Source organism: Seriola aureovittata, chromosome 17 (assembly GCF_021018895.1).
Source record: "Seriola aureovittata isolate HTS-2021-v1 ecotype China chromosome 17, ASM2101889v1, whole genome shotgun sequence".
Taxonomy (NCBI): domain Eukaryota; kingdom Metazoa; phylum Chordata; class Actinopteri; order Carangiformes; family Carangidae; genus Seriola; species Seriola aureovittata.
Window position 1 is genome coordinate 16,603,433 of NC_079380.1, and position 19,277 is coordinate 16,622,709.

The window sequence follows — 19,277 nt, forward strand, 5'->3', positions numbered from 1 at the left end:
GAAAAATGTAAAGAATAATGGATATATGCATGAGTATACAGAATATATATAAGACTTTCCACAACTATACACTGACCTTTCTCTCACAGTAGACCTTACAAAAGAATGGCTTTGATTTAGATTCAAGACTAAACCACTTGGTGATTCACACTTGTTTTTAATGTTACAGAAAGTTTGATTCACTGGTTAATATTATTGCAATGTTATAAAGAGTACGGTCTAGACCTCCTCTATTTGAAAAGTGCCTTGAGATAACTTCTATTGTGATTTGGCGCTATATTAATAAAAATTGACTTGATTTGTTTCATATGTCACCCAAATGGTGTAACCCAGGCTACAAAAAGAATGCGTGTATATTTTTGCTAATTTAACAAAAAAAATGAGGAAACCTCAATGTAAATGTAAATTGCATATTGCAAAAATAGCATTTTGCGTTTCAAATGCAGATTAAATACATGTATAGTAAAACACTAGCTCTCTATGGATGGATGGATGGATGGACGGACGGATGGACAGACACAGGTTGAAGCATGTAGGGATTGATGGGCTCCTCTCGCGTTTGAGCTCCTCCTCCTCCTCACGTCTCGTCTTCCTCCCTCTTTGCAGATTTTGCTGAATTCACCTTCTTGGGGATATTCTTGACAGAGATGTTTGTAAAGATGTATGGCCTGGGCAGGCAGGCCTACCTCAACTCCTCCTTCAACTGCTTCGATTGCATTGTGAGTCCCACTGCACTTTGCGACACACACCCACACAAAGAAACCAACAAACACACACACACAAACTCACCAGCAGGTGCAAACCCTCGCTTCACACGCACACATGTGAAAACATGACTGTAAATACACACTTACACGCAAAAATGTAGCGATGATTTGCTGATGTGTGCATATTGTGCTCATGAATAACCACATGCTGGTGTGTGCTTGTCTTTGTATTAGGTGATATGTGGTAGCATATTTGAAGTGCTGTGGTCCATCATCCAGCCGGGCACGTCGTTTGGCATCAGTGTGCTACGAGCTCTCAGGTTATTGAGGATCTTCAAAGTCACCAAGTGAGTCAGTTGTAATATGATTGTATTATTTCCTACATTGATATAAAGGACCTAATATTACACTCATATCAACCACAACTAAACACACACCTTCTGTCTCCGTGTGTCAGGTACTGGGCATCTTTACGTAACCTCGTCGTCTCTCTGCTCAACTCCATGAAGTCCATCATCAGCTTGCTCTTCCTGCTCTTCCTCTTCATAGTTGTCTTTGCCCTGCTGGGCATGCAGCTCTTCGGAGGACAGTCAGTGCTGTTTTCCTTTGCCTGAGCTTCTCTCTCTGTGTCTCTCTCTCTCCTTCCCTTTTAATAGTCCTCATTTAATCTTCCACTAAGAGATTAGTTTCTGTTAATTGCAATGTTGCCCAAGTCATTTTTTGAGCAGTTTTCCAGACAGATATTTGTTGTGCTCTGTAAATGCTTTCTGTTCTCTTTTTTTCCTTTCTTTCCTTTCCTCTCCCTCTCTCACACTTCTCCTTTCCAACTCTCTCTCCTGTTTTTTTTTTTCCCCTGCTAGGTTTAATTTTGAAAATGGCACTCCTCCGACCAACTTCGATACCTTCCCTGCAGCAATAATGACAGTGTTCCAGGTGAGCAGAGGAGACAATGTACTGTAAAGGGGAGGGAGGGAGAGGCTGGTGGATGGGAGGGTGGGGTGGGGTGGGGGGGGCAGAATAGTAGGAGAAGACAAGGACTGGATTAGGACAAAATGATTAAAGGACTGAAGAGGATTTGCACAGGAGGAAGTGATATAAAATATAGAATGCTAATTTTAAATGTCATTAGCCAAAATCATAATTGTGCTAAATCGTGTCTACATGTTCAAGGTGTGTGTGTGTGTGTCTGAGAGAAGTTGACTGTGTGTTCTGACTTTTGCCTATTAAATGAGTATATATTGTGTCTGGGTGTACAGTATGTACTCTATATCAAAGCACTAATCAATCATCAAATCACTAAATGTCCTTGGAGTAGGTTTAGCCTCATCTTACTTATTTGTATATGTATATCTGCGTGTGTGTGTGTGTGTGTGTGTGTCAGATCCTGACCGGTGAGGACTGGAACATGGTGATGTACGATGGCATCAAGTCTCAGGGCGGAGTCAACAAGGGCATGGCCTTCTCTGTGTTCTTCATCGTACTCACACTTTTTGGCAACTGTATCCTTTGACGGTGGAAATGCAAAGAAGCACACAAACACACACACCACTCACACGTGCACTTGAAATGAAACCTTATGCAATTATGTTTTACGTGTTAGTTTTAGTTGCTCACTTTAGACTCCACACACAGCCATGCGAATGCTTATGTACATACGCAGACACTGACACATTTTTTTTTGTTTATTTTAATCACCGATGGTGCTCAGTCTGTAACCCACATATTTTTTGTCAGCCAGTTGTTTCAGTCAGGGACTGTATGTGCATGTCGTATGTGTATGTTCAAACAAACTTCCCACATGCTGGATTTCCTTTAACCCCATGCTCAGACACTCTGCTGAATGTGTTCTTGGCTATCGCTGTGGACAATTTGGCCAACGCACAGGAACTGACCAAGGTTCACCACCGTCCACTTTAACTTAACATCTCTCCTGTACTTCTTCTCTGAAGTACAGGAGTTATGCTCCTCTACTCAATGAATTCTTTATGTTTCCCTCATTTGCATTACTCCCACCCCATTCATCTCTTGCTTTTGATTTCTTGATTTCTTTTAATCTCTCTCTCTGTCTCTGCAGGATGAGCAAGAGGAAGAGGAGGCTGCCAGTCAGAAGATCGCTCTGCAGAAAGCCAAGGAGGTGGCTGAAGTCAGCCCACTGTCTGCCGCCAATCTCTCCATTGCAGCGTGAGTTTCTGTCTCTGTTGCTCTTACGCACTTGTTGTTGTATTCCACTTTCACACCAGGCAGGACATTTATGGAAGAGCATTTGCTCATATCTTTAAAGAAAGAGAGGCCTCAGGAGCTTGGGGAGAGCACGGTGTACAACACTTACACGGAGAATTGTTGTGAGGGAAAATTGTTATGAATATGTCATGTGTTGAAGTTTGGAGCCCATACCACATTACTTCATCAGGTATCAGTCTGACACTGGTGGTGCTATTGTAAAGAGTTTTGTACATCACAGAACTTGTCCTGCTTTAAAAGATTATATTTAGAAGATCAACCTTCGATGTGCTCATTTAGCAACACTACTCATATTCTTAATATAAACAATAACATTTCGGTTTCTTTAAAATATGTCCTTGCCTGGGAATAAAAGATGGTCTAGTTTTTTCACATCAGTTGGTTGACATGCACCTTTTTTTCCTAATAACGGTAAATTTAGTAATAAACTAAAACATTAATATACAGTGCAGAGAGTGTTCAGACCTCTTCACCTTTTCACATTGTTATGTTGCAGCCTAATGCTAAAAAACAAACAAAACAATTTTCTCATCAATCTACATTTAATACTCCATAATGATAAAGTGAAAACAGAGTTTTAGAATTGGAATTTTTGAAAATGTATTAAAGCTGAGTGGCCTCCCATTTCTCTTATCATCTTCAAGATGTTTCCACACCTTGTTTGGAGTCCACCTGTGTCAAATTCAACCGAGTGGACATGATTTAGGAAGGCACACACACACACCTGTCTCACCTGTCTATATAAGGTCTCACAGCTGACAATGCGTATCAGAGCAAAGACCAAGCCATGAGGTGGAAGGAACTGCCTGACACATCTCCACACAGGATCACTGGAGCTCAGCCAGACTCACTGATCACCTTCTCTTGCCAAAGCTGAATTTACCGCAGGTGGACTCCAATCAAGGTGTGGAAACATCTCAGAGATGGGAGACACCTGAGCAGAATTTCAAGTGTCATAGCAAAGACTCTGAAAACTTCTGTTTTCCCTTTTTAATATTTCTGCAAAAATTTCGAAAATGCTGTTTTCGCTTTATCACTATGGGGAATTGAGTGTAGATTAAGGTGAGAAAAATAAAGGCTTTAAGGTAAGGGCTGCAACATAACAATACATGAAGAAAGTGAAGACTTTCTGAATGCACTATATATGTTTCTATCTCCTCTCCTCTGCCAGCTTCTCCTATCTTTTCTTCTTTTTCTCTTTGTCACACTCTTTTGTGCATACTAAAACACACACACACACATACACACACGCCACTGTTGGATTGATCTGGGCCAGCCCTCCTCTGGTCAGGAGAGTCAGAGTCTTTGATCTCTTTTCTCTGTATACACAGGGGTCTTTCCTTTCACTCCTGGTAAAGTTCACACACTCTCACTCATAGAGACACACACACACACACACTCCGCATTGTGATCTGTCTGTAAAAAAAAAAGCACAACAAGGGAGCCCATGCCACACACACACACACACACACACACACACACACACACACAAACACAAACACAACAAGCACACACAGTCCTGACCTTTACCGCTTTGATACATAAGCCTCTGCCCTCTTTATATCACACACACCACACACATTATCACACACAGATGCAATGAACAGACATGCCTAACAGTTTGATTTGAAATAATCCCTGCAGAAACAAAGCAGATGCTCATAACGTGTTCATCATTTTGTGAATCCCACTTCTTGTTAGTGTATGTGCCGTACGTACTGTACTTCAATGTGCTGTGAGCCTTTGTGTCTGTGTATCAGTAAGCTTATTTTAGCTGGGAGTCCAATTAATGTTAAGTATTTATTTATCAGTACAATGCTCGTGTATATATATGTGTGTACATATGTGTGTGTGTGTGTGAGAGAGAGTGAGAGAGAGAGAGAAATAGAAGAGTGTGTTGGTTTCATTAGAAAGCAAATTTACTAAGGTTATTTGCCTTCACATCTACCTACAAAACTGGCCACCTGCACATAAGAAAATATGACAGATGTCTCTACATGTTATTAATGTTTTGTACTTAACTAATAGGGTTAAGAGAGTCAACAGATTTTAGTTAACTTATTTAACCTTTTTATTTTCATACACTGTGCATTTGTGCATGTATTATAGGCGATACAGGGCTGCAGTGTGCATTACATTCCACTGTATTAGTGTAAATCCAAATCCCTCATTTCTGTAGTTTTAAAAGGGAAAGACATTGAAATTCCAATGGAGTTAGTCCTTGTGTTTTTTTTCCTTCCCCCCAAGCACCAAGCAGAGATTTCAAACTTGGGGACATCAGTGGTGCATGAAGAATTTCTTAAGAAGATATTCTATGGTAGATTCAGGAACGGAGGCTGCCACGAAAGCTACAGAACACTAACTAGTTCTCGCACAATGACAACACTCTGCGCCCTTAAACAGCCATGTAATCTAAAGTGATTTCACGAATACAGCAGCAATTTAGCAAATCAGTTTTTAATCACTTTACAGTTGTGAGTCTCACCACAATGTTTCCAGTCATTAATGCATTACAACTTGCGTATTGTGTGTGTATACTAAACTAGCTAAACTGTTAGCATGCTCTGTAGCAAAGCATAACATGTTCTCATTAGTTTTTTTTAAAAAAGCTATTTCTACATTTTAGTTTAATATTTCTGCAATATGCACACAAGTCACAGTTTCAAATGCACATTCTCATGTATGTGAAGAAATATGCTTGTAGTTTAGTTTGTGTGGTGAAACAGTGAGGCAAGAAAAGGGCAAACAGTATTCTTATGAATAATGTAACCGGTGAAGGAAAAGGAAGGAAAGAATGAAGATCTTGTAGGAGAGGAGTGGAATTAAGTCGGAAAAAGATGGCTCGAAAGATTTGAACAAAAGATACTGTACAGACAAACAGGAAAATCAGAGGTACAGCTAGGAGTCTGCAAGAACGATCAGAACAGGGCAGGGTGAAAGAGAGTGATGCAAGAAAGATGAAATTTGTGAGACTGCAAAAAGGAGGACAATGAAAAATAAATAGGATTGTTTTAGATTCAGAGATGGAACAAATTGTAGAGGTGAGTGTGTATGAATGTCTGGGTGCGTGCGTTTTGTGTGTGTGTGTGTGTGTCTGTACATGTGTTTGTGTGTGTAAAGGGTTGCATTCCAAAATGCTAAATCCTTCTGGCAAAACAGTTTACCATTTATCAAGATTTTTTCTTTTTTTTTTTTTTTTTCAGTTTTTGCATTTCGGGAATGTATTTTACTTACTTTAGTGTTCAGTTTCTTCGGCACATTTTATTTGAATAGCGGGCAGACCGTTTTTTTAAATGGTGGATGGATAGCCCATTTTGGAATGAAATCCTCCTTCTGTTCTTTCGTGCCATCTCACTCACCAGCTGTTTCCCTCCTCAGCAACAAAGTACACAGTGAGTGTCACAACGCTACCGACCCCTTTCTGGACTGGTATTTATTTATTTGTTTATTCATTTCTGAATCCCTTCTGTTTATTGACTTTACAACCATTCCTTGCTTTATTTTTGTGTTTTAGAACACCCTCCTTTCCATGTCCCTTTGTTCTCAACTCTTTTATGAACTACATAGTTGGCTTTCTTTAGCTGTTGTTTGTGTTGGCTTATTTTCAAGAGTACATTTTCTGTTGCCTGCACCTCGCAGTACGGCTGTTGCTTTACTGTGGTTGACTGTTGGCCCCGAGAGAAATGGGAGTTAAAGTTGATTACTCATTGAAGTTCTGGAGGGTAAGAAAGGAGGTGGTCACTGACACCTTTTGGGCGTTTCGGTATAAAGTAGGTTAAAGACTGCTCAGTCAGTCTGGGTCGCCCCCGTTTGGCTTTTTGTCCTGCATGAAGCCTTAAATTGTAAATACTTTACTTTGGGTAGGTCAAATATAGATAATTAGAACAAATTCTGACCTTGCCTCAGCGTTATCCTCCATTTTGTGTCCCCACATGGTTTACCAAAATAGGGCTGTCCTGCCCTGTGCTTTGGCAAGCTGTGTAGACACCCAGAACCTTGTTCTGTTGAGCTGCCTTGTTCTAAAGGTCCAGCCAAATGACCCTTTTACATGTCTGTGGCCCCCAGTGTGTCTTTATGTCCTGGCTATTTTTATGTACTTATATTTTGGTGTTGGTTTTCACATCATTCTCATGCCTATGTGTGTATATTTGCGCAACGGCGTATGTCTCTGAACAGGTCTTTAATGCTGCCAATCCCCCTCCTCCCTCTCCACCCTATCTCATTTTGCAGTAAGGAGCAGCAGAAGAACCACAATAAGGGAATCAATAAGTCAGTGTGGGAGCAACGCACCAAGGAGCTGAGGAAGCAGACTCTGGCATCCAGCCGTGAGGCCCTTTATAACGAGCTGGACCCTGACGACCGCTGGAAGGCAAGGACAGGGAGGGAGGAGCACAACAATGTAAAGGACAAGGCAAACAAAGGCCCCTAGACTTGTGCTATCAGTATACACAAGTGATGGCAATCATGTTGATGATGATGATGATTATAAATTATGTTACATGTTGCTTAGCTGGTGTATACTTATGTATAGTTTATTATTTATTGATAGTAGATTTTCCATCAGTCCTCCATATATACGCTGGACGATGCCAAATGTGACTTTAATCTGCAGTTACAATGTTTGTAAATTATACCTTTATACTGTAACTTCAATCTTTCCCTCTATGCTGCTTCTCTGTCCTCTCCTCTCCTTGCAGGTGAACTACTCACGTCACATCCGTCCAGACATGAAGACCCACCTGGATCGACCCTTGGTGGTTGACCCCCACGAGAACCGCAACAACAACACCAACAAGACCACCACCAACAATTCAGACCTCTGCTTCAGCCAGCACCATCCTGCTGACGAGCTCCACAGGCAAACACGCCTCCACGAACATGGTGGGCAAGTAGGTGGGGATGGTGGTGGAGGCTCAGGTCCGGTCAGGCCTCCCCTGGATCGGGGGGAGTCCACAGAGAGCAAGCGGAGCCGTAAAGGTGAGCACCGCCACCACAGTTCTCACGTCCGATTGGATGCCACAGTGATTCCTGGCCCAGGCTCGGAGGAGAGGCCGTCCAGGCGCCACCACCACACCCGGAGCGGCAGTCGAGGGGGAGGGCAGTCAGAACACAGGAAGCCCAGGTCACATCGAAAGAACGCAGAAGACGGCGAGGATGGCGGGGGAGGAGCCGGAAAAACGGGGAGACACAAGAGCAAAGGGGTGGATGGGGGTGGAGAAGTAGGAGAACAGGATGGAGCTGGTGATGGCAGTGAGAGGAGGCCAAGAAGAAGTCGCCATGGCAACCAAACGGACGGCGAGGGGAAGAGGATGTGCCAGCACAGGAGGAAGTATGTCCAATGCATGTGGCTATAGATAGGATGCAAATTTCAGTTGCAACAAAGACATTTTTGGATATTCACTTAACTGATGTTTCTGTCTGATGATGAATTCCTCTCCCCTTTCCTTTGTACTGATATTTTATCTGTGTGTCACAAAACTCCATCTCTCATCTCTCTATGGATTTCATCCTTTCCCTTCTTTCCTCTCCTCCCTTTTTCTATCTATCATCTTTTTTTCTTCTTTTTCTTTCTAGGGATTGCAGTGTCCCTAACCTCTCTACCACACGGCCCATCCAAAAGAGCCTCTCTAGGCAGGACAGCCAGTACAGCGAGGATATGGACAACCTCATGAATACCAAACTGGTCTCTGGCTCTACCCCACCTAGCGGGAGTCACCCTAACCCAGTCGCCAGCCGCACCGTTGCCCCTGGCTTTGGATCTGCCCTCCATCTTGCTAACAGTGGCACTCATGGGAGTTTGGTCACATTAGATAGCTATGGGAACATCGGACATCACCGTGCCAACAGCGTCATCAGGCTGCCTCACCCTGACTACACAGCAATAGACATGCCAATTTTTCCATCCACCAATGCCATACTGCAGGGTAAGGGCAAAAGTGAATGTGTCATTTTTTTTTTCAATCTTTCTTCTTCTTCAAACTTTCCATTTCACGCCATCCTCCCTCCTTTTGTCTCTCCCTCTCTGATCCAGTCAATAAAAATGCCAACACGGAGCCTTTGCCAGCGAAGGAGGACAAGGACGACGATGATGATGAGAAGGGAGGCGAAGGTGGACCCAAGCCTATGCCTCCCTTCAGCTCCATGTTCATCCTGTCCACCACCAACCCGTAATGATACAGACACACTCACCTACACTATTTACAATATTATATTGTGTAACTGTGTACGGTGTCCTTGAGTGCCAAGAAAGGCGCCTTTAAATAAAATGTATTATTATTATTATTATTATTATTATTTGACTCACCATTAGCCGACACACAGGAATAGTTGATACTTGACACATTCACCCAGCATTAGTTTCTTATTTATCTACAGACTCAGAGCTAAATCCTTGATGGAAAATTGATCCTACTATAAAGTCACAGCTACCACACTAGCATGCACACACTCACTAACACTTGCATACAGAGGCAGAGAACACTTAACAGTAACTTAGCAGATACTATATACATAGAAAGAAGATCTAATGGTTTCCTTAGCACAAACACAAGAGGAAAAAAAATGTCTTTGTCTGCTCCTAGGTTTCGACGGGCATGTCACTACATCTGCACCCTGCGTTATTTTGAGATGTGTATCCTGCTGGTTATTGCCATGAGCAGTATTGCCCTGGCTGCTGAAGACCCTGTGTGGCCCGAATCCCCTCGCAACAATGTAAGAAGTTTGACGTACATTGATGTAACAATGCTTTTGTTGCGTGAAATATTATGTACATGTTATCACAATACCTTTTTCACACCAGCCCTCTACTTGGACCAGGGAATAGAAATAAATAAATCATATAAAGTATAACATAAAACATGTAAATGAAGGAGTCCAACCATTTAGTCAGTAGATAATATAAAGGAATTATTTTACTATTGAGAGGAGTGAGTGAGGCAAACCTATAGATTCATTTTTTATTATTTGTTTATACAGGTATAATAAACAGTGACATTATCATTTGGAAGTACAGCTTTTGCCACATGTGCTCAACATGATATGGATTAGAATATTTGATATAATTTCATATACTACAATATATGTATGACACTTTAAGTAGAATATTCAAATAAAAAATTTTTTTTTTAAAATTAACTCATACCCTAATGTAAAATTATTGTTTTACATCTGAATTTGAAATCATTGTGCACATCCATCCTGTCACTCTTTTCCACTAGCCGGATGCAGCAGCAAATCATTCCCTCTTTCTCTTTGTACAGGTTCTTCGCTATTTTGACTATGTCTTCACAGGTGTGTTCACATTTGAGATGCTGATCAAGGTAAGGCAATGTCCCGAATCAACTAAGCAATTGAGAACCCCAGGTCAAATGAGGATTAGACACTTTTTTTATTGCGCACTACGGCAGTGCCCAGGGGCTCTCATCTCATCATCATGCTCTCATTTTCTCTTGCAGATGGTGGATCTGGGGTTGGTCTTGCACCAGGGCTCTTATTTCCGGGACTTGTGGAACATCCTTGACTTTATAGTGGTTAGTGGTGCTCTGGTGGCCTTCGCCTTCACGTAAGTCTCCCTCCTGCCTCCCCCCAGTCCTCTCCTCTCTTTCCTCCTCGCTCCTCCTTCTCTCCTGCCTGTCTACTGCCTCACTGGCACCTTGGAGTACAGCCTCCCCTGTTCTTCTCTATTGACCTATGGCTCATTTGGGCTTCTCCTTTCTATTCCTCTCTCTCTCTCTCTCTCTCTGACTTCTGTCCTTTCATTCTCTCACACACATGTTCTCTTACTCTCTAAGCATTTCTCAATCCTCTTGTCATCCGTATACTCCTCCATTAAACTTTTTCCTGTCTCTGCTTACAAATGGCCAAAACCTCTACAGCTGGCCATTTCCTCTGCCTTTTCTCTCTACACTCCTGCCATTTCTAAGCCCCACCACCAACCCCCTGCGCCCCTACATGGTATAAAATAGTACCCTGGCATTCCCTTCCTATTCACCTCCTCCTCCCCCTGTGAGAGGTGAGGACCACCCTTTGCACCTGTAACCCTTTAGTGCCCAGGGCGTTCTAGAATTAAAGGCCCCATGCAAAGCCAGGCCAGGTCATGCCTGGCTCGCTCCCAAAAATCTCCACACCCTTCACCACAACCAAGCAGGTACTTTAAACCCTACTTAATCTGCATGACTGTGAGGATAAATACAGTTACTTTTGCATAACTCAGTTGAATTAGGGCTGAGGTTATGAGTACTATGCTGGGTATAAAGCATGAATTGTGATTTTGCATGGTTGAGAAGAATGTAAAGTAAAGCAGACCTGCAGGACTGCAGTCAATGTTTAATTTAATGTAACATTGGTATAGTTTGAAGATATACAGTACAGTAATTTTAATGCTGTAAACCCAGTCACAAATTCTGAAACAGGTCATCATGCAGAAACGAAAAGAAGGTTGTGCTTGATCCTATTCATGACTTTAAAAATCCAGTCTGTATTTTCAGGAAACAGCGACGTCTGTGCATTCATGTTCCACAAATGTTCAGTTTTTGCGTTCTTGTGAGTGGGGTACACCTAAGTGGGGTAAGAGGGTGTGAGGTCATGATAACAGTTCTGGCAGATGCAAGAAGTGTTTTCTCATGGAGCCCGTGATACTCTTGCAACTGGATAGTGTATTTTATTTAGTCTAGAAAAGTTTTCTTGTTACATTGAGTAGATGACCATTTGTAATTTCCCTTAAAGCAAATTGTTAGCTGGCTATAAGTGACAAAATTCATTGGCATTAAATCTGAACAAAAGTGTTACGCACTAGCCTATTAACAACTTAGGTAAGACACTTACTCACCATTTATGATCTTTTCTGTATTTTAGTCATGAGTGTTAACATTTTGTTGTTTTCAGTCCTCTGGAATCATATTCAAATATTCCCTGAGGCCCCTGAGATTCAGTAGGTTTCTTCAAAAAGTCCAGAGTGCAGAGGCATGTTTTTGTTGTTATTTATGTTGCATGAATATGAAGTAATGCACTGATAATGCAGAGCTGAATACAATTAATGTTAACTATCTGGGTTCAATTATTATAGCAGTAAGCCCAGTCTGTTGGGAACATGAAACATGTGGCCTCACAATTTTTTCAGCAGCAGGAGGCTTGGCAGGGGTTTTCAATGAAGTGAGCCCAGTTCCGGACCTCGCTCGCTGCACGCTCACATGTGCACCCTGAATGACAGGCACACAGAGAGGACTGGTAAACAGACTGACACAACAGGGCCTCTAAAACCTGTCCACTGACTTTATGCCCAATAGTCACTCTGACTGTGAAGGGTTTTGTTGTACTAGTAGTGTTGTAGTGGTGACAAGTTAATGTTAGCTTGTTAAAACTACCTTTCTCTCTCTTCCTCTCTTGACTCGGCCGGGTGTCGCCACGTGTCTCCACTTAATCCGTCGTCTCAAATTAAAAGCCCTCTCCAGAGTTGTGTAATTGCAACTTTATGACATTGTAGTTGTGGCAATGTCATGTATATAAGGGAAACGCTCCCTCAGAACAGAAGACGCAAAAACTGAATGTTTGCCACAGATGTTTGCAACCACTGTAAATGTCTCTGCTGTAACTGTGCTATTATCTCATATAGTCAAGGTTGTGCAGCTCACCCATGCAGTTAAGAAGTATACTCTTTGAATGAAGAATGTGCACAGTAAAAAAAAAACTCTACTGTAGTACTGATTCCAGGCCAGCATGAATAAAGAAAGCATAAACATGGCAGGTGCTCCAGGGTTCTAGTGGTGGTGCCCATCTACAAGAATGGCTTTTACCTCAGTCTTTCACTAACACTCTTCTCCCTAATTTCAGTTTAATCTACTTGTTTATGTGGTACATATAAACCTGTCTGTGTTTCTGTTTGTGTGTATATTATATTTGTGCTTCTGTCCTTAACTGTGTCCTCTAACCTCTTTGTGTTGCATATTTATATGTGTTTCAACTTGTCTGTATTTCTTCTCTCTGTGACTAAGTGTGTACATATAGACTGATAAATAGATGTATGCAGTGTTAAAAGTGAGGTAAATTTAATGGACAAAAATCATGAAACTCGAAATAATCACGAATTCAAAATGATAAAAGAACATACAGAAGCAGCACAGCAGCTTAACATATTTAAATCGATTTTTAGGTGAATTAATCAACAAAGTTAATATGATTAATAAATGAGTACCAGAGAGAGAAAACTGTAATTATATGCACAACTCTGGTACAGGCTGTGTGTTAACATAAAGACAAACTCAGAAAACAATCAATTAAGCCAGTTGAACCAATAAAGTCTGATTTAATTACGATAGGGGTTAACGACACTAATGGCCGATGGGGAGATCCGAACCAGTCAGAACAGACTCATACACATCCAGATAGTGCCTTAATTCAATTGGTGGAAATCAAACAGCACTCCAGAAAGGCTCAGCATTCTCATTGGAGATGTTTATCGCTCCTTTAATCCAATTAGTCTGGTCTGCTGGTGTCTTGGACCGCTTGTGCCACTGTCCTGCGCATTTCTGCAGCTGGACTGAGCTTTATGTCCAGACAGGCTTCTGAGGCAGAGACGCTTGTATGGTAACTGAAAACATTTGGAAAGGGATACCTTGACATTTTGAAATTTTTTTAGTTGGCATTATATGTATGTTTAAAAAAGTTTATATGTGGGCACATTGGTCTTGTATCAGTCATTCACAATAATTGGTTGCAACTCACATTTCATCTATGATTTTCAAAGGGAGTGCTAATTTACAGATTTTAAAAGTTGGCTGTGGACCAAATTAAAATTGAAAACAAAATTTTGATGATTGTGGTAGAATTAGAATACAACATGATAATAATAACAATAAACTGGTGGTATTTTCGAGATGAAATGATAATACCAGTAAAAGTCGCTCCCAGATAGGACATCTAGTTTGTAATAATAAGTTTGCCTAAATGGAAAGTGTAAGTGTTTATATACATGTGTATGTTTGATTTATTATCAGTAGTCTGTGGGTGGGAGGGTTGACCTAACAAAAAGCAGGCGTTGTGTTCTCTTTTTTCTCTCTGTCTCTCATATGGATGTTTTCCTTCAAAATCCCTCCTTTCTCTGTGCCCCATTCTGTTTCTTTCTCCCACCCTTTGTCTTTTTGTCTCTCTCTCCCTTTGTCTCGCTGTCTCTCACCCCTGTCTCATCTCTCCGTTTGGACCACCAACAGCGGCGGCGGGTAAAGTTCTCTTTCGCTTTCCTCCTCATTTCTCCTTCTGCACTCTTGGTGCCTGTTTTTCTGACCACACGTCTTTCCTGTTCATCCATGCCTCATCACAGTTGACTTCTGTACTTATCTATTCTTCCCTTTTTTCCATTGTTCACCATGGAACAGCTCTGACTCAAACACAACTAAACCTCAAGTTAACCAGCGTCAGGTTCTCAACTGAATCACACAGATACCGTGTGATATTTTGTGCTAATGGTGTGGCACCTGAGAGTGGTGTGATCATACACACACACACACACACACACACACACACACACACACACACACACACACACACACACACACACACACACACACACACACACACACATGCACACACACACGCACACACACACACACACACACACACACATACACCTGTATGCACACTTGCACACACAAAGCCTACTCACACACAACCACTAGCAGTCTACCATCTGGTATAACAGCTGTATGACACATTCAGCTGTACAAACAGCTGTCTCCTTCCCTGAGGACCACACTCAGTGACCTTCGACCTTAATTTCTTCAGCCTGATCTGAGGAAAAAATAGTTTTCAATAAAAAAATTTAAAAAACAGAGATCAAAAGTTTTCCTCAGTACTGGAAAGTTGGCCAATTTTATTTCAAGGAGTTATTTGCTATTGCTACATGGCTAACCTTAGGATTAACAGATGTTTACGTACCAGTCTTTTCAAGAGCTTCAGCCATCATTGCATAGCAAGGAAAAATGTTACACTGTCTGAGCAATGCTACTTCTTCAGGGCAGACTGGACATTACAGTGACTCGGTATTGGAGAGTGACAAGACGGTATGACTGGACTGGGGCTACCTAGTTAGCATGCTAACTTCAGTGGAAGAAATGATTGATATAAAACAAAACAAAAGGGTTGCTTTCCACCACTGGAGAGAGCTCTTGGCGAGTAAAGGTATGAACTTTGATGCTGAACTCACAATGTTTCTTTTAGCCTGGTAAGTAAACATCTGTTATTTCTAATGTTGGATATGTGACAATAGCAAAACTTTCAAATGACTCCTTTAAGTAAACAGGTTATGATTTTGCAGAGTTGCCCACTTTTACCATCGGTCTACTAAATATTGTTTATTTACAATCTGATTAGATTTATTTTGGTACTAAAGTACAGGCTTGTTTGTAGTTCTTAAATTTGTGAGTTTTTTGCTTTGTGAAGAGTGTTGAGTGCAACTGAAATATTAATTCCTCTTCTCTCACATATGTACCTTGAAATCTAACATCAAAGTTCTAAAAAAAAGAGGTTTGGCTCAGCATTTCAGCAAGAAATGCTCACTAAAATATCTTTGTCTTTGCTGAAATGGCTTAAAAGACAAGATTCCATGCTGTTTGAACAATGCTGTGAAACCAGCTAATCCTAGTTGTAGTTTAGAGTTCATAGTAATTAACTGGTTGAGTCATCAAAAGAGAGAGTTTGGCTGTTCATTCAAGTTTTTACCACTTTGAAGCACATAGTCATAGTACTAAATTGTGAGTTACATTTAAAATTTAAGGAGTTATTTTTTAACGTTTTTATACTACAGACAGAAAATATTGTATATGTCTAACTGAGACCACGACTAAACTCTCTCTGCAAATGTCTCTGTGTAGAATAGAGATCTCCATCACTCAAACTGCTGCTTAAAATTAGAAATATTGCAGCATGGAAAGCAAGGTTTCAATGCAGCATGAATATATTTTATATATTTTCACCATTAGCTGGGCATGTGGAAACCAAGGCTTTAACTGTCTTTGTAAAGCATTGAAATACATTGCAAAGTATTAAACCAGTGTAGCTACAAGATAGCATTCAGACAGGAATGATATCAGTTCTTTCCATAGCATGTACTATAATTGTAATACACCACCTAACTCTAGCATGTAGCTACAATGCTAACCTCACAATTAGAAATGAGGCTAAATTGTAATATTATAGCAATGCTGCATGTGTTGCTATGTATTTAACCCAGACGCAGTTACTCATTTTGAGTTAACTCGGACACAAATACCATCAAGGAATGGCTGCCCACTGCCATTTTGGAATCGAGAGGTCTAAGCCTGTCAAATCACCCTAAACCTGCTGACTCTTTCAATGTGTGTGTGTGTGTGTGTGTGTGTGTGTGTGTGTGTGTGTGTGTGTGTGTGTGTGTGTGTGTGTGTGTGTGTGTGTTTGTGTATATGTGTGTATGTACGTATGTACGTATCTGTGACTGTGCGTTGGTGTGTGTGTGTGTGTGTGTGTATATGTGCATGTGTACACATACAGGGGGAGCAGTAAAGGAAAAGACATCAGCACTATCAAGTCTCTGAGGGTACTGAGAGTGTTGCGACCTCTGAAGACGATCAAACGTCTTCCCAAACTTAAGGTAAGTTTATAAAGAAAAAGTTTTGCTGCAGATTTGATTTCTGGAAGCAATGGGGGGGGGCATCTGATCAAAAAACAAAGGTTTAACATTATCTCACATTATTTGCCCTTTGATGCCACAATTTGAGACCAAAATGCACAAATAATTTCAATCCAGTTTGTTTCTTTATGAAAATAATTACAATCTGTGTGTCTGTCCCTCCCTTTCTCGGTCCTCAGGCTGTGTTCGACTGTGTGGTGAACTCTCTGAAGAATGTGCTCAACATCCTGATTGTCTACTTACTCTTCATGTTCATCTTTGCTGTGGTGGCCGTGCAGCTCTTTAAGGGACGCTTCTTTTACTGCACTGATGAATCCAAAGAGTTTGAGCGCGATTGCAGGTCAGGAAATACAAACTATATTTACCCTGAGTGGTAAAATTCTTCTGGTCACCTTCGTAATGTTGAGTCCCTTCATGTGTGACGCTTGACTCATGTGGTTTTTAAACATTTCAATTTTTTCTTCCCCTTCGGAAACGGAATAAATGTAGAAGCAAACTCTCCCTTGTTCGCATTGTGCTGATGATGTGGTATATGTATTTCAGGGGCGAATATCTGGTTTACGAACGTGATAACGAAGTGAAGGCGCAGAAGCGGGAGTGGAAGAAGTACGATTTCCACTACGACAACGTGGCTTGGGCCCTACTCACCCTCTTCACCGTGTCTACCGGAGAGGGGTGGCCGCAGTGAGTATGCATAAACGTGCGCAGTCACAGGCAGCACACATGTTTTCTGACAACCTATAACCCTCTCCCATTCGCTTCTCTTCTTCTGCAGGGTGCTGAAGCATTCAGTGGATGCGACTTATGAGAACCAGGGCCCGAGCCCGGGATACCGGATGGAAATGTCCATCTTTTACGTGGTGTACTTCGTGGTCTTCCCCTTCTTCTTCGTCAACATCTTCGTGGCTCTCATCATCATCACCTTCCAGGAGCAAGGAGACAAGATGATGGAGGACTACAGCTTAGAAAAGAATGAGGTGAAGAAGGATTAAGGGAGTGAAGGCAGATACAGATAAAGAGTATTGGGAGGGTGTCTGAAAGACAGGAAGAGGGAGGATTATAACTGCTGGGTAGAGTAGAACGGAGAGGAAAAGAGGGATCACAGCAGAATGTGAACAAAACCTTTTTGTTTTGTTTTGCTTTTTACAGAGAGCCTGTATAGACTTTGCCATCAATGCCAGGCCCCTGACACGCCACATGCCCCAGAACAAGCTGAGCTTTCAATACCGAATGTGGGAGTTTGTGGTGTCGCCGCCATTTGAGTATACTATCATGGCAATGATCGCGCTCAACACGGTTGTGCTGATGATGAAGGTAAAAATCTTCAGAAACAGTGATGCAAACATTAGCATTAACACACATCAACAGAACAACATAATGACTTGATTTGCTGAAGTTAACCTCCATCTCTCTTTGTACCTTTATCTCTTACTGTGTGAACTATTTCCTGTGATAAACACATTGTAATGAATATGTCTGACTCTCCATTGGGTGAGTTGAACTGTGTGTCTCTTTATATGTCTTTATACTCGCCCTTCTTTCTGTCCCTGGTGGTGTGTCTGTGTGTATGTCTGTGTGTGTGTCTACCTTAACGCACACTTTCCTGTGTGTACGGCAATCCATTCTGTTATACTTGTACACTGGTTTGCTGGTATGAATGTGTGCGCTGCCTGTGTGTGTGTATGTGTGTGTGTGTGTTTGTTTATAGTATGATGGAGCTTCTGATACCTATGAAGATGTGTTAGCCAACCTGAACATAGTGTTTACCTCCCTCTTCTCCATGGAGTGTGTACTCAAGATCATCGCCTTTGGAGCACTGGTGAGTGTGTATGTGTTTGTGTGTGTTTATGTGTTAGTTTGTGTGTGGTGAGAGATTACTGCTCCACTGTATCTTTGTAGAAAGTGCTGAAAATCTGTTGTTGTTGTTATTATTATTATTACATGGTATGCCTGTATCCACATAGATCATTAATGGTTACCAGGCGACGCACAACAGTGAGACAAAAAATACAGCCTTTGTCAGACACAATGCAGAGCCAAGGGCTGAGATTCACTCAGAAAACAAACTTAACAAGAAAAACACTCTGGTCAAACTGTGGCAGCAACACCTAAAATTCAATGTAGATCCAATGCCCCCTGTCTGACATCCAACCTTACCTTACTACCCAGTAAAGCTTTTCTATGTCGAGTTTCTGGGTAATTGTAATAGTCTTGAGACAATGTGCAGAAAGCTACTCGAAGGTAACAAATAAAAAGCTGTTACCTGATAATCATAACGTGCTAAAAGAGACTAAGATGTAGAAAACAAATTAGATGCTGCTCTGTTTCATGTTGTGGAGGTATTCACCGCAGCCCCGTCCGTTGTTTTGTTCCACTGGGACACATTGTCTGACGTTATTGCTTACATATTTAAGGAGAAACTAGGGGGGGGGGGGGGGGGGGGGGGGGGGGAATGATGAGCAAGAGATATACGACTATAGGTAGAAAGGAAGGGCGAAAAGAAACTGCCAGAAGTCAGCAGTGAAGTGTGCAGTCATCAGAGCTACAGAGGAACGGAAGGAAGGAAAAAATGGATAGAAGAGATAGTTTAGGGATGAATGTTGACATACAGGACAGATGGGGAGCGGCAATACAGTAATTAGAAGAAGGAGAGTGAGTGACAGCTAGGCGGT

The 19,277-nt window shown here is 41.6% G+C and overlaps 1 protein-coding gene across 16 annotated transcripts in view; it reads left to right on the top strand.

Moving 5' to 3' along the window:
• cacna1aa (calcium channel, voltage-dependent, P/Q type, alpha 1A subunit, a) overlaps nt 1-19,277 on the top strand; it is an 85,843-nt gene that overhangs the window by 34,571 nt on the left and 31,995 nt on the right. For 11 of the 16 annotated variants that reach the window (XM_056402541.1, XM_056402528.1, XM_056402539.1 and 8 more), the window contains exons 12-32: nt 607-719; nt 942-1,054; nt 1,165-1,296; nt 1,568-1,640; nt 2,089-2,206; nt 2,536-2,603; nt 2,782-2,888; nt 6,327-6,377; nt 7,179-7,347; nt 7,646-8,277; nt 8,523-8,872; nt 8,980-9,115; nt 9,530-9,659; nt 10,208-10,267; nt 10,403-10,509; nt 16,467-16,566; nt 16,785-16,945; nt 17,149-17,289; nt 17,381-17,582; nt 17,755-17,919; nt 18,314-18,424. In XM_056402541.1, the coding sequence (XP_056258516.1) occupies nt 607-719; nt 942-1,054; nt 1,165-1,296; nt 1,568-1,640; nt 2,089-2,206; nt 2,536-2,603; nt 2,782-2,888; nt 6,327-6,377; nt 7,179-7,347; nt 7,646-8,277; nt 8,523-8,872; nt 8,980-9,115; nt 9,530-9,659; nt 10,208-10,267; nt 10,403-10,509; nt 16,467-16,566; nt 16,785-16,945; nt 17,149-17,289; nt 17,381-17,582; nt 17,755-17,919; nt 18,314-18,424 (3,239 nt within the window). The remainder of the gene's footprint in view (nt 1-606; nt 720-941; nt 1,055-1,164; nt 1,297-1,567; nt 1,641-2,088; nt 2,207-2,535; nt 2,604-2,781; nt 2,889-6,326; nt 6,378-7,178; nt 7,348-7,645; nt 8,278-8,522; nt 8,873-8,979; nt 9,116-9,529; nt 9,660-10,207; nt 10,268-10,402; nt 10,510-16,466; nt 16,567-16,784; nt 16,946-17,148; nt 17,290-17,380; nt 17,583-17,754; nt 17,920-18,313; nt 18,425-19,277) is intronic. The other 5 variants (XM_056402538.1, XM_056402544.1, XM_056402542.1 and 2 more) reach the window with 3 other exon arrangements.